The 14,908-nt window shown below is 36.8% G+C and overlaps 5 protein-coding genes across 5 annotated transcripts; 1 reads left to right on the forward strand and 4 right to left on the reverse strand.

The window, feature by feature from the left end:
* Positions 1-4,383: 4,383 nt before the first annotated feature.
* LY79DRAFT_572046 (uncharacterized protein) lies at positions 4,384-4,988 on the reverse strand. The gene has a single exon (XM_060559309.1). It carries the CDS (start codon positions 4,764-4,766, stop codon positions 4,512-4,514), a length of 255 nt encoding a protein of 84 aa, XP_060407601.1. The 5' UTR covers positions 4,767-4,988; the 3' UTR covers positions 4,384-4,511.
* Positions 4,989-10,202: 5,214 nt separating this feature from the next.
* Positions 10,203-10,564, reverse strand: LY79DRAFT_572047 (uncharacterized protein). The gene has a single exon (XM_060559310.1). The coding sequence runs from the start codon at positions 10,482-10,484 to the stop codon at positions 10,233-10,235; it is 252 nt and encodes an 83-aa protein (XP_060407602.1). The 5' UTR covers positions 10,485-10,564; the 3' UTR covers positions 10,203-10,232.
* Positions 10,565-11,198: 634 nt separating this feature from the next.
* Positions 11,199-11,604, reverse strand: LY79DRAFT_572048 (uncharacterized protein). Its single transcript, XM_060559311.1, has one exon. The coding sequence runs from the start codon at positions 11,503-11,505 to the stop codon at positions 11,260-11,262; it is 246 nt and encodes an 81-aa protein (XP_060407603.1). The 5' UTR covers positions 11,506-11,604; the 3' UTR covers positions 11,199-11,259.
* Positions 11,605-12,891: 1,287 nt separating this feature from the next.
* Positions 12,892-13,257, forward strand: LY79DRAFT_474055 (thiolase-like protein; the record flags this gene model as incomplete). The annotated part of the gene is made up of 1 exon (XM_060553222.1): positions 12,892-13,257. A coding segment is annotated over one exon (366 nt), but the record flags the coding sequence as incomplete, so codon positions are not given.
* A 1,282-nt stretch (positions 13,258-14,539) lies between these two features.
* On the reverse strand, positions 14,540-14,879 carry LY79DRAFT_572052 (uncharacterized protein). Its single transcript, XM_060559312.1, has one exon. The coding sequence runs from the start codon at positions 14,778-14,780 to the stop codon at positions 14,553-14,555; it is 228 nt and encodes a 75-aa protein (XP_060407605.1). The 5' UTR covers positions 14,781-14,879; the 3' UTR covers positions 14,540-14,552.
* Positions 14,880-14,908: the final 29 nt, after the last annotated feature.

Genomic DNA, 14,908 nt, shown 5'->3' on the forward strand with positions numbered 1-14,908 from the left:
CTTACTTTCTTATATAGATTTAGTATATAGCCTTATTATCTTTTTTACTATTTTAGTTTTTTAGTTAAAGTAGGCAAAGTAGTAATAAGTTAAAGACTTATAAGTAGCACTAAAGACTAATAGTATAAGTATAAGCTATTTAGACTAGTAGTATTATTAACTACTTTAATAGCTAATTAAAGGCTATCTTTAGCTTTATCTCTTTACTATATAGAATATTATATACTTACTTAAGGTATATAGTACTATTTAACTTACTAATACTATTATAGGCTTTAACTAGTATTTCTTTAATATTAATATAAAGTAATCTAGTAGACTACTTAAATTTACTAGTATAAAGTTTAGCTAGTATTAGTAATAATCTAGTCTAGTAGTCTAAGGTAGATTAATCTAATATATTTATAAGGCCTTTAAGTGTACTTATAGTAATATTAGTAAGAAATAGGCTACCTAAAAAAGGTTATAGTATTAATAATATATAAGCTAGTAGTTACTATAAGTAAATATATTAATTAACTTTATAGTTAAGTTATAGTTATTATTTTATAAAGTAAACTTAAAGTAACCTAGTGCTTTAAATTTATTTAGTAATAGTAGTAGATCTTAGTTATTTACTCTAGGCTATAATCTTAATTATTACCTAACTATTAAAGTATATAGTAAAGTATTAAATAAATAAATAGCTAAAGTAATAATAAATCTTTATAGCTTAATATTTATAAGGTAATACTAGGTAATACTATATTAGGTTAATTAATAGTATTTATAAGTAGCCTTATTTTATATAATAAGTACTATATTATTACCTTAGATTAACTTATTAGTAAGTTATTAAATTAATACTATAGAGATCTATATTCTTAAGGTAAAGTAAAAAAAAGTATTTATAGTATTATATAAAAGGTTAAAGTACTTACTAGTATTAATACTTTAATAGTACCTTTAAATAAAATAATTACTACTACTAAAGTAGATTTTTACTTAGCTAGCTTATAAGGTATTATAGGTAACTTACTACCTATTTAGTAGTAAAGGTATAGTATTACTTATACCTAGCTATTAAGTATTCTACTACACTAAAGTTAAGTATAATACTATAAAAGTTATTACTAAATATTACTTATTAAAGGTAAAGACCTCTATATTAGTAACCTTATTATTACTATTACTATATATATTATCTTTTATAAAAAAGTAACTAGTTAACTAGTTATATATAATAAGAAAATAGTAGGCCTATTTATTATAGTAGTACTAAAGAATAAGTAAATATAAAAAATATTAATCTTATATTATTATCTTTATTACTCTTTATATAGGTATTTTTCTTTATTAAAGGCAAAAGGTTTATACCTTTTAAAGTTAGTTATAAAGTAATTAAATACTTTAGTAAAAAGTTAGTAAGGTACTACTCTTTATACTTATAGTATACCTATTATTTTATCCTTAAGTACTTTATTAACTAATAGTTAGGCTTACTATATATATAGTACTTCTTTTAAGGTAATAATAAAAGTAAAAGAGGTACTTACTAGTAAAAGTTATACTACTAGCTATAGCTACTATAGCTATATTAGTTAAACTACTATAACCTCTTTAACTATTATATATATAGTTAGTCTAGTATTATTTTTTACTTTATTAGTTATATATAATAAGTAAGCTACTTAAATTATATTATATTACTAATTACTAACTATAGTTAACTATATATACTAGTAAAGGTAGCTACTAGGTTAAAGAAGTAAAAGAGTATTCTTTACTTTTAGTAAAGTTAAGTAGTTAGTTATAAAGGGCTATATTAGTTAGTATACTTACCCTTATAGTAGTTCTTATAAAGTATTAACTTTCTTAATAAGTAACTCTAGTATTTAGCTTTACTTTATTAAGGTTTTTAGTAATAACTTTTATAAGGTTAGTTTATTATAGCTTTATAAGGTAGCCTAGTAGGTTTTTTAGTTTTAAAGTTACCTTTTACTTTTATTACTATTATAGTAAAGTTAAGTAGTAGCTTATAAAAGTAGTTAGTATAATACTCTATAGCTACCTCTTATAGTATTATAAAGAAAGCGCTAGTAAAGTACTTATATTAGATTCTAGTTTTAAAGTAATAGTTATAAAAGATAGTAAGCTTTAACTTAAGTAACTTATATACCCTTTTACTATACTTTATCTTATTAAAGTATAGCTTACTAAGGTCTATAAGTTAATAAAAAGTAAGTAAAAGTAATAGTAATATTAAGTTAACTACTTAGTTATAATAAAAGAAAAGTAATATTAGGTTAACTACTTAGTTATAATAAAAAAAGATAAGCTAAGTAGTAAAAGAATAAAGTCTAGGTTATTATATAATAAGGCTAAGTTAATAAGTTATTAAGGGCTAGTATTCTCTATATAGCTAGGTTATAAAGGATTCTTAATTAATAGTAAGCTTAGGTAAATATATAGTAGTAATAGTTCTAGTAGTAGGTCTATAATATCTTTTATAAACTTTAGATCTTTTACCTTTATATAAAAGTCTTTATTTTTACTTTTATAACTATTAACTTTCTCCTAGGTCTATGCCCTAGGTTTATTTACTTTAAGGTATTATAAACTTATTTATAGACCTTAGGTACCTTAGCTATAAATACCTAGACTCCTTTATATATAAGGTAGTCTCTAAACTCTTTAATTACCTTAGGATTAGCTTCTTTAAAGTAGTTTAGTTTTTACTTATTAAAGTTCTTATTAGTATACCTCTAAGTGTTTACCTAGTTATTCTTATTTTACTATAATAAACTATTCTATAGATAATAATAGTACTTAATATATTATACTTTACTAAGCCTTTATAGCTATTAAAGATAATATTAATAGGTTAATAGTACCTTATAATTAACTAGTAATAAAGCCTTAGTAGGTCTCTAGGATAAGTATAGGTCCTTTATATACTTTAGGTAAATATATTATACCTTCTTTTTCTTAGGCTACTCTTTTACTATTATTACCCTTTATTAGCCTAATAACCTTTTAAATATAGTACTTACTTTTACCTTATAAGGTTAAAGTAAATCTATTTATTACAAGGATTACTACTAGTAGTATAAATAATAATAAACTAGATAAATAAATAATAAATAATATAATAAAATAAATAAATAAAAGAAAAAAAATATAATAAAATATAAATAAATAAAGTAATAATAGTAAAAAGTAACTATTACTAAAGTTATTAAGTAAGTTAAAAGTAAAGTAAAGTTAACTTTTTTTTAATATAGGTATATATAAAATTATTATATAGTAGTATTAACTTTTTTCTTAAAAAAGAAAAAAAGTATATATAGAAATTATACCTTAAAAGAAAAAAAAAGTTAAAGAGTATAAAAAGCAAAGTTATATAGGCCTTAACTACTTATTACTTAAAAAAAAGTAATACTATAGTTATTACTTATAGTAATCTACCTTTATAGTAATACTAGAAGTAGCTAGTAGTTACTTATAGTAGCCTACTACTAGTAGTAATACTAGAAGTAAATAGCTTATTATTAGTAGTAACTACCTTTTATAGGCTATAATAATAATAAATATAGATAGTTATAAGTAAAAAAGCTTACTTTAGGTACTATTTATTTTACTTTTATTATATTAAAAATAGCCTTAATAAGTAAATCTTATATAAACTATACTTTACTAGTCTTACTAATTAAAACTTATTTACTTATAATCTTATATAGGCTATTACTTTATAAATAAAAAACTTTTACTTAAATAAAAACTTTACTTAAGGTAAAAAAGATTAAAAATATAAGAAAATAATAATACTTAAGGAAATCTTAGGTATAAGTATAAGTATAAGTAGTTATACTAGGTTAAGTTAAAAATATTAATAAGTAAGTTATAAGTAAAAAGAAGACTTCTTTAAAAATAATAAAGTTAATAAGTTAATAAGTTATATAATAAATATAGGCTTAAAGGTTATTTACTAAATATTATAAGATTTTAGTTATTAATAATTATTAAGTTAGGTAGTACTTTATTATCTTTAGTAAGTTATAGTAATAAGGGAAATATTATAAGCCTCTTCTAAGATTCTTACTAATCTATAGTAGTAGTAACTATAAAGTTAACTACTAATTAGTGTTAGTATTATAGGCTAGTTAACTAGAGGTAGTAAATAGTGTATATTACTATTAATATAAAAGAGGTATAAAGGTTAATTAAGAAGAAGTTTGAAGTTAGTAGTTACTGTGGATATTTGTGGAGGTGTAAGTGAGTAAGCTGCTGAGGTTAGTCATGTGACCTTGGATTGGCTCCACCCTCCGCCGGTAACGAATATCCTGACAACTTCTACTATATTTAGTAGTTATATTATTAGAATTCAACTTAGCCTTCTAACTAGGTGTTCTAGCTTGGATGCTTTTATATGTATGTCTAGTACCTAAGGTATTACTAAAGTCTAGCTGACTAATTGCCTGAATCTATCCCTGGCATCCCTCCTATTGACCCAGGGCACTAATATCCTTTCACTAGACACCGTTTACGCAGTCATTACTAGGGGAACCTTTGTTAACAAGGCAAACAGAACCTGCTCCACTACAACTTCCTATTCCATCTGAGGTTGAACATTCTGCGCTATCAGGGCAGGATCCACTGTATCTAACCAGAGTAACCTGGCAAAAATCGTTTTCAAGACACTCTCCTGGTCCATCTGGGGTTGAGCAGCTTTTGGCTGTAGCAACAGCGGCTACTACAGCAAAAACCATGTAGATTGAAAGCTTCATGCTGAGAGTCTTGGAGCAGTATATGGCTGTTGGAAAGTATTAGGTGATGAGAAGTATGCTGCTGGAGAAAGATTCGGTGTATATAAATATGGATATTGACGTTCTTAGAGCAGTGTATTGAGACGTGAAGTTTGAATTACATAAAAATAAAAAGTAAGAGATATAGCTTTAAATAGTTTTTAGAAGGACTATAGATATAAGAAATATCATACCTTCTTATGTACAGGGAAGCTTTTTTAAGCTTTTTTTGAAAAAAGCTTAGATATAGTATTGTAACATTTATATATCTTCTAAGGTTTCGGACCTGACTCATATTCCCCCTAGCTGAAACGAGAGTAATAAGTCTCTACACAACAAGTTCCACTAGAAATACTATAACTAACATATACATATATTGTAGAAGGGACTTATATCTACATGAACCTGAACTGGCTAGTATCTTGACTTGGGTTAACACGGTAAAGATAGGTAGGTAATGGATTCGCTGATTCTTCAAAGCTAGAGCTACAGCTAGCAGCGCCAGGCCTTACAGGCTGGCGCCGGGTGGAGCAACTATCGGGCCAACTGTCAGGCCGACTGGTGGATTTAGTGGATCCAACCTGGTGGACCCAGTGGATCCATCGGGCTGGCCGGGCTGGCCGAGCTGGTCGATGTTTTCCTGTAACATGCCTGGCATATCCCCTCAAGAGCGATAAGGCCCCATCTCCACTGTGGGCACTAATAGTGACCCCGCAAAGGTCGTAATATATATAGTACCTCTATTTACGCCTATTTTTGCCTATGCCAGAGGTACTAGCAATTTCCCTCTTTACAAAGAGCTATATTACAAGTTAAGCAACTACAACAAGACTTTTTTTGCTAAGTAACACTATTCCTAGATATCTTACCTAGGGCTACCCTATAGTCTTATAACTTTACTCTACTACAGTAGGCATAAGGCCTATACTTTTCTCTTAACCCTTCTATATAGTCTTACTATAGAACTAGACTATTATACCTATCTATAGGGTACTTAGGCTAAGCTTTTAGTTAACCTTAAGCTAATATTATAAAGTGCTAAATAAGCTAGGTAGTAATAGTCTTTTACTATAGGTACTAGTTTCTAATAAAGGTCTAGTTAAGGTTACTAAGGTACTATAGTATAAAGGTATTTATTAGTATAACTAGTAAAAAAAACTCCTAGGTAAAGGCTTACTAGCCCCCTTAATAAATAAGGTACTCCTATTAATAATAGGCCTTTATCTAGTTACTAATATCTATACTATTTATATAGTAGTTATATTAGTTAATTAACCTAAGCACTAGTAGATTTATCTAGGCCTCTAGGCTAAAGAGACACTAGGTAGCCTACTTAGTAAAAGTATCTCTAGTTAGTTAGCACTAGTAATAAATAACCTTCTCCTCTAAAGAGGCCTAGAAGATAGTTATAAAGAAGAGTATAAAGGTATTATTTTTCTAGCTAAACTAGTTAACCTATATTACTATAAACTAATTAGTAAAAGTAATATATAATAAAGAAGATTTATTATATATATTAACCTATCTAATATAAAAATACTATAAATAGTACCCTAAAGAATACCTTAGCCCTCTATATTCTTTTTAGCTATAAAGGCTAAATCTATCCTACTATTTCTTTAGTAAGTACTAGAAGCTCTAATACTAAGCTTCTAGAGGGCCTAAAAAAGCTATATAAATAAAAAAAAGTTATCTAGATAAATATAGTAGGTTACTAGCTATATAAGGCTAATAAAGGTTATTACTACTTATTAAGTTAAGGTTAACTAGGCTACCTATATAGCCTAGTTAGCCTTAACTTAGCGCTAGACCTAAGGGACTAGTCTATATAGGCCTTTACTATAGATATACTAAAGCTACTAGAGGTAGTACCTAGATTAGGCAAAGATCTATACTTTAAAGCTAGTTAGAATTAGCTTTATTAAGATAGTTATTATCTCTTAGGCCTAGCCTATAAACTAGACTATAGCCTTATTAACAGTAACCTTAGATCTAGGCGTATAGAAGAGATCTCTAGCTTCTTAGATATAGGCTAACTATTAGTTAACCCTCTAGTATACGTTAGGTATTAGAGGAGCTAGGCTAGCCTAGCTAAAGTTAAATTTAAAAAGGTTAAAGATATAGAGTTAGTAGTAGAGAAGTTTAAACTAATCTTAGGCTATATACTAAGTAAACCTATAAGTAAAGCTAATATCTAATAGCCTAGTTAACTAATATTTATTAATTTAAAATTCTAAGTGTAAACCTATATAAATTATAATTAATAAGAAGAGGTATATTTTATTAACTATAGTATTTCTCTAGGTAGGCATTTATAAGTATTACTTAAAGGGGCTATAAAAGGTCTTTAAATAGTTATTAGTCTATATAACTTACTAGGTAATAAAGGCAACTAGTATAAATTAGAGGAAGAGGTTAACTAAAGAATCTAGTAGCACTAAGATCTTTAGGGCCTAGACTAGCACTTTAAGGGGTATAAAAGTGCCTAGAGGCCTAGTATCTAGAGCCTTATCTAGCTAGATAGTACTATTATTGCAGTGCTCTAGTAGGTAATTCTAGGTATAGGCAACGGCAAGGTTGCCTAGGTAGACCTCAATATAGTCCTGTATTTCTCTGGCAGCTCTGGCAGCTCTAGTGGATTTAGTAAATATACTAGAGGTTATAGAGGTATTAGAATTAAAAGACATTATTAAATAGTTAATAATGTTAATTTTAGTAGTATTACTATACAAAATAATATTAAGATAAATAGTGTTATGTTATGTATTCTTATTATGTGCGCGTAGTGTAGAGAAATAAGTGGAGATAGGGCCTTATTGCTCTTGAGGGGATATTATTGACTGGATTGCCGCTTTAGAGTGGTCTCACGTGTAGGTTGAGGCCTAATGATGGGCGTCCTGCCAGGGGATTTTGCATACGCCCGACATGTCTTTCATGTTTTTTTTCCAGGCTACAGCCCGTGCAAGAAGTCAGCTATACCTGCTGGGGCTGTGAAGACACAAGATTAAGTGTAAAAAGCTATTGGGCAGGCAACGATAAGTATAAGCCGGAGGTCGCGAGGGCATGCAGTGTGTCTGGGGCGTACTTTGACCTTGACGCTAGCATTGAGTAGCCATAGTTAGTAGCTCTTAGCTTTTTGTATTCCCACTTGGCCAATGGCCGTACATCTTGTGTTTTATGTTGGTACCTGGAATCTTCTGCAGTGATTTAAGTTGGGGGCTCAGGGGAGAAGAAGGGGAGTGGGGTCACGAGAGGATGACATTCAGTTACGCCCAAAGACCCCAGGCTGACTGGTGTGAGCAGACTCGAGGTTGAATGGGCAATGAACGACAATAACGGGGGACTTCGGTGTTTTGCTAAGCCCCTATAAACTCCACACGCATGCCTGTGACATTTAGCAATTGGCAGTTCGCCATGAACCAATTGTCGTTGTCACGAACACTTGTGATGGCTTAGAGGATGCTCTCGGACATGGCCGACCAAGTCATGATCAAGACCGCGAATGACCAAAAGAGCCTTAACAAAACAGCAGCAAGTTGCATGAAAGATAAAGGGAAGTGCATCGTCATGGAGAGCTGCCGCCAATGAACTTACGGAAGAGTTCACCCTTCAAAAGGGTCGTAGCAATGATCAGTCCTATTCAACGCGGCGTTGGGGGCGAAGGATTGCGGACCCCTGTGATCAAAGGCATCTCCTTGCCGCACCCTGGCACTTAGTCCCTTCTGAGCCCTTCTCGATCGGCATCCTGCAGCGACGCCACCCAATGATAGTTGCGAGATCTGGTGATTCATCTCTGGCGCCGCCAGATCTTTTCCACATTAAGACCTCGTTGTGGTTCGACACCTCCTTCCATTCGCTAGCGGCTGTTCCATAATAATTGCTGTGCAACAGCCATTGCTGAACTGTCACAAGTAACGCCACCCATCATCTTCGGGCAAATAGTGTAGATGCCATGAACCAACCTCATCAATTCATTTTCGCCACTTCGTTGTGTCCTACTGAACGTAGGGAAAGTTGATTGGGTTAAGACCGAAGCCCGCGCCACTACGCAGGCAACTCTGAGGGAGTTGAAAGGTAGCTGATGTTGTGGCTTTGAATACGGCGATGATATCACTCAGATTCGGGGTGACCGAGCAACAATCTATTATTCCAACTGTGCCAAGCCCTAGTGAGATTGCACGCCCGTTGTGCCTGGCCATGTGGCAGAGGGAGTGATTTTTACAACATTTGAGAGGGGTCCCAGGAACATCACTTCAAGGCTGTCGTAATGGTAGCGGTTAACAGGCAGACACTTTGTGGGTCAAACCTTAGCATTTCAGACCATCTCAAAGTACTGACCCACCTCCTCTTAAGTCACTTCTGTTGTCCACACTGCTGTCCCCAACTTTAAATCCTCAACTCCTAAGTTAACAAAAAAGCAAAAGAGTCCAGTCATGCAGACTCCCTTGTCAGGGCAGTCTGCACTGTTTCGAACTAGGGTAACAAGGCAAATATCACCTGCTCCACTACACTCTCCTACTCCTTGTTCAGTTATGCATTCTTTGGCTGTTGCAGCAGTAGCTAATATAGCAGAAACTATATAGATTAAAAGCTTTATGTTAAGGTTCTTAGAGTAGTATGTTGCTGTTAGAAAAGTGTTAGAAAAGTATTGGTTAATAGGTGTTTAGAAGTATACTGCTGTTAGAGAAAGATTAGGAGTATATAAATAGAGATAGTAACGTTTATAGGTTGGTCTTCTGTTAAAAGAGTTCTAGGTAAGAGAGATATAGCTTTAAATAGTTTTTAAAAGGCCTATAGATGCAATAATTATTATATATTTTTATATATAGGGAAGTTTTTTAAGGTTTTCAGCCTAATTAATTTTAAGGTTTATATAGAGGAGCCTATTAATAGTCCCTGTAGAAAATACTAAGGCGCTATAAGCACTATTACCTAGCTAACAGTATTAGTACAGCAAGCTACATCTTTAATCACATGATTATTATCCTGCCCCTGAAAGGACCTCTAGGAATCGATCTTGGGCTGCTGTAGTACTCTTATAATCTATATATGTCTAATAAAAGTCTAATAAGAGTGTACTTCTAAGTACTGAGGCTAGAATTCTCCACTTCTAGTCTTGGCATTTTCTGCAGGGACTATTGACAGGCTCCTCTGTACCTGCCACCAGCATATTGCCTCCTTTAACGACCGCCTGTGTCACCAGACAGTGTTTATGGGCAGTTACTGTTAAAGTGTGGCAATTGGCAATGGGCGAAAGTGGGGTAAATGTTGCTATTATTAGCTAGATGGATTCCCCTACTTAAAAGTGGCAATTTACATGACAAATACATTGGTTAAAAGGCCACGAATTCAAGGCTACAACCATGGCGAATTCGCCATAGATACATCATCAATATACGCCCAATTGAACAGGGATATCGTTGCAATTGACCGCCGTATCCATGCACTTCAACAGCCACCACCGGCGAGAGGCTTGGTAACAAGGCAAATAGAACCTGCTCCACTACACTCTCCAACACCAGATGAGGTCGTGCAGGCACGTACTACGCCTCCAGGGCAGTCGTTACTAGTGAGAGGTTGGGTAACAACGCAAATAGAACCTCCTGCAGCACACTCTCCTGTTCCAAATTCGGTTGTGCAGCTTTTGGCTGTTGCAACAGTGGCTAATACAGCAGAAACCATGTAGATTAAGAGCTTCATGCTGAGGTTCTTAGAGCAGTATGTTGCTAGAAAAGTAGTATGTTGCTGGAAAAGTATTGGGTGATAGGTGTTTAGAGAAGTATACTGCTGGAGAAAGATTAGGTGTATATGGATAGAAATATTAACGTTTTTAGAGCAGTATACTGTTGAGAAAGGCTTAGGTGTAATTTAAAAATTGTGAGCTGGAGATACAGATTTAAATAATTTCTAAAGGGTATACAGATGTAATAATACACCTCTTTATATATAGGGAAGTTTTTTAAGGTTTTTGGCCTAATTGATTTTGTCTATGCCTACCACCAGCATATTGTAGGAGCAGTTAACAGGCAGACACTTTGCGGGGCAGTATTTGAGTTATTAAAGTACCTCTTGAAGTCTCTCGCTTATTCTGCACAGACCTACGCACAGACCAGCTTATCCTTTTGTAAAGAAAAAAAAAACCAAGAAAATAGTAATATCTCTATAAGCTTGAAGTGCATCTAGAATATAGTAGCATAAATTAACTTTTAGAGAAATTTACCCCTAGAGGCACTTCCTCTAGTTAAAGACAATTAGGCTATAGTATATACTATTATAAAAGCTTTATTTTTCTCTTTTTATTAACTTAAAGTTAAGGATTTAAAGTTAGTGGTGTAGGGACATAAGTGACTTAAGAGGAGGTAGGTCAGTACTTTGAGATAGTCTGAGATGCTAAGGTTTGACCTACAAAGGGTCTGCCTGTTAACTGCTACCTATATTGCCTCCTTTAATAACTGCCCTTGTCACCAGACAGTGTTTATGGGCAGTCACGACTGGTGAGAGGTAGGGTAACAAGGCAAATAGAACCTGCTCCACTACACTCTCCTACTCCAGATGGACTCATGCAGACTCCCTTGTCAGGGCAGTCTTCACTGTTTCGACTTAGGGTAACAATGCAAATGTGACCTGCTCCACACTCTCCTACTCCACTTGAGGTTGTGCATTCTTTGGCTGTTGCAACAGTGGCTAATACAGCAGAAACCATGTAGATTGAAAGCTTCATGCTGAGGTTCTTATAGCAGTATGTTGCTAGAAAAGTAGGATGTTGCTAGAAAAGTAGTATGTTGCTGGAAAAGTATTAGGTGATAGGTGTTTAGAGAAGTATGCTGCTGTTAGAGAAAGATAAGGTAAATATAGATAGGAATATTAGCGTGTTTAGAGGTAAAGCTAGAAAATTAAGAGCTATAGATATAGCTTTAAATAGTTTTTAAAAGGCGTACAGAGACAGATGCAACAATACACCTTTTTACATGTAGAGAAGGTTTTTTTTTAAAAACTTAAATTTAGTGCAGTATTATTTATATTTCTTCTAAGGTCTTAGATCTGACTCATATTCCTAGCTGAAACAAACGTAATAAGTCTCTACACAACGAGTTCCACTAGAAGTACTATATACCATATATAACATATATAAATAGGGACTTATATATACTCGAACCCGAACTGGCTATGATCTTGACTTGGGTTGACGCGGTTAAGATAGGTGATGGATTCGTTGATTCTTCTAAGCTAGAGCTACAGCTAGCAGCGCCAGGCCTTATAGGCTGGCGCCAGGTGGAGCAAGTATTGGGCCAACTGTTAGGCCGACTGGTGGATCTAGTGGATCCATCCTGGTGGATCTAGTGGATCCATCCTGGTGGACCCGGTGGATCCATCGGGCTGACCGGGCTGGCCGAGCTGGCCGAGCTGGCCGAGCTGGTCGATATTTTCCTGTGACGTGGGTGATGGGAGATAAAGGATCAGAAAATACGTCTAACCTACTTGACTATAAGGGAATACACAAAAGACAATTGTAACACAAGAGGCCTTGTTTGGGAATTTTCTCTCTCGACGTATTGCACGCGGAACAGTAGCTCTGCCAAGGAGCGTGAGGACAATGGCCGAGTCTTTGCCAGTCATTAATTATCCATCATAGTTACATCCGGGCAGACATAACTTAAGCACTTGAATAATGGAACATGACCATTCTCTGCTTGGAATCGAAGATGTACACAAGCCTTGCCTGGTAGCACCAGACATAAGACAGGTAAAGTAGACAGGGACATGTTCTTGTTGGGATTCCGGGATAGACGGGAGAGCGTTTTGATGATAGTGCCGGAAGATACCGGGGCTATGGTTAATTGACCGCGATCTAGGCCCGCAGGCCTGGGAGCAATTGCAATTGCAGTTGGGTAGTCAACGCGACGTGGTGATGGGTTGACTTGGTGGTTGCACCCATCGATCGTGTACCGGGTACCGATGCCGAGTTCGCGCCGCCGGACCCCAGTTTCGGCCTCCGGGTCCTCATATGAACACTTTGGCCCGCTCCACACACCGGCGCTAATCCACTTGCCTCATGGCCGCATGCTACCGGAGCTGCAGGCTGGATCCCGGCGAGACGGGCTTTGTCGAGGCACACGGCACGGGCACCCCGACCGGGGACCCGATCGAGGTCATGGCCATCGCCAACATCATCGCCTCCGTGAGTCCTCCAGGATCGGACCCACTCCTCCTCGGCTCCGTCAAGTCTGCCATCGGCCACACCGAGGCCGCAAGCGGCCTCGCCAGCGTCATCAAGGTCGTGTGCGCTCTGGAGGCTGGCGTCGTGCCCCCGAATAGCAACTTTGAGGAGCTCAACCCGAAGCTGAGGCTAGAGGAGTGGAACATGCAGGTCCCGACGACGGTCCGGCCGTGGCCCAAGCGAGGCGCGACGCGGAGGGCATCCATCAACAACTTTGGATTCGGGGGCGCCAACGCACACGTCATCCTAGAGGAGTATCGCCCCGAGTCTGTGCCCGGCCTGCTGGCCTCGTGCAATGGCATGGCTTCTAGTGATGCCGTCAACGGCCACTCGCCGGCAAACGGCCACCCCCAAGTCAATGGCTACCCACAAGTCAGCGAGCACGACCCGAGAGTTACAAAGGGCATGAACGGTAAGAACGGTCTCTGTGACAAAGAGATGCCATCTGCGCTACAACACACAAAATCCAACCGTCATCATGTTGGAACCATGCCGGCTCCAGACTCGGCCGTAAGACATCTCCGCCTGTCAGGTTTATCTGATGCTAAGGTTTGACCTACAAAGTGTCTGCGAAGAAATACAAATAATACTGCACTAAATTTAAGTTTTAAAAAAAACTTTCCTATATATTAAAAGGTGTATTATTACATCTGTACGCCTTTCAAAAATTATTTAAAGCTGTTACTATCTCTTGCTCTCAATCTATTAGCCACGCCTAAAATTTTCTCAACAGTATACCACTCTAAAAACGTGAATATTTCTATTTATACATACCTAACACTTTTCTAACAGCAACATACTGCTCTAAGAACCTCACTCAGCATGAAGCTCTCGATCTACATGGTTTCTGCCGTATTAGCCACTGTTACTACAGCTCAAAGCTGCACAACCTCATTTGGAACAGGAGAGTGTAGTGGAGCAGGTCTTTGCCTTGTTACCAAACCTCTCACCAGTAATGACTGCCCCTCCGGAAGTACCTGCACAACCCCATCTGGATCTGGAGAGTGTACTGGAGCAGGTGCCATTTGCCTTGTTGCCAGAACTGACCCCAGTAATGACTGCGCGTAAACACTGGTGGCCAAGAGCCCCTTTGATTCCCTGCGACTGCCCAGTCGACGTTACATGGTGCGTAGGTGACCGCTTTTGGCCTGGACGGCTGCGCCATGCATCCATCAGGAGGCTAATCTATCTGTTTCTACTCTGCAGGATCTTATCGTGGGGGGTGCTGAGGAGAGCGGGTTGCCGGGGGAGTATGTCGACTATCTACGCGACCTACCGGCCTACCAGCTGCCAGTGATCGGCTGGCTGCACGAGCTCCTGGCTGTCCGCGCGTTCCTGGCCTTCTGCGTCCCGGGTTTGACTTTTGTCATGAGGCACGTCAAGGATCGGGCCGCGTCGTGGCCGAGGTGGTCAGCGGCTGCCGTTAACGTCCTGTTCAGGACCATTGTCAGGGAACTCAGGTGGTGTGCTAAGCCCGTCCATAGACCATTCAGGCAAATACCCAAAAGAAGCATTGCACCACACATACACTTATTAAAGGAAGTCCCCCCTTATTCCCTTACAACCATGTGGCTGTACCACGATACCATCCACCGGCGGGTGTGGCAGTGTGACGGCGGAGCAGTGTGATTGTTTGACTGATGGTGGTATGGTTCTTCCCAACTCATGTTCCGGATGGCAGCTCCGCAGCCAGTCATGTAATAGTTGAACCACACGACGACCATGAGCGGATCCGACTTCCAGACGGACGATGCTGAGTCGGCAGTCCGGGAGCTCATGCGCAAGGTGCCGCTGGCTGGTGTATTGCCGCTGATTCCACCCGGCCCCTTAGACCGTCGGCGCCACGCCGTGTCGCTGACATGCCCCCTCCCCCTCCCCCCTCCCCTTCCAGACGGCCACAATGACT

The sequence above is a fragment of the Colletotrichum navitas genome (assembly GCF_030913465.1).
Source record: "Colletotrichum navitas strain CBS 125086 chromosome Unknown LY79scaffold_138, whole genome shotgun sequence".
NCBI lineage: Eukaryota > Fungi > Ascomycota > Sordariomycetes > Glomerellales > Glomerellaceae > Colletotrichum > Colletotrichum navitas.

What these genes read in the sequence shown, in the direction of transcription:
- LY79DRAFT_572052 (XM_060559312.1), bottom strand. Translation starts at nt 14,780, where the DNA reads ATGAGCTCCCGGACTGCCGACTCAGCATCGTCCGTCTGGAAGTCGGAT.
- LY79DRAFT_572046 (XM_060559309.1), bottom strand. Translation starts at nt 4,766, where the DNA reads ATGAAGCTTTCAATCTACATGGTTTTTGCTGTAGTAGCCGCTGTTGCT.
- LY79DRAFT_572047 (XM_060559310.1), bottom strand. Translation starts at nt 10,484, where the DNA reads ATGAAGCTCTTAATCTACATGGTTTCTGCTGTATTAGCCACTGTTGCA.
- LY79DRAFT_572048 (XM_060559311.1), bottom strand. Translation starts at nt 11,505, where the DNA reads ATGAAGCTTTCAATCTACATGGTTTCTGCTGTATTAGCCACTGTTGCA.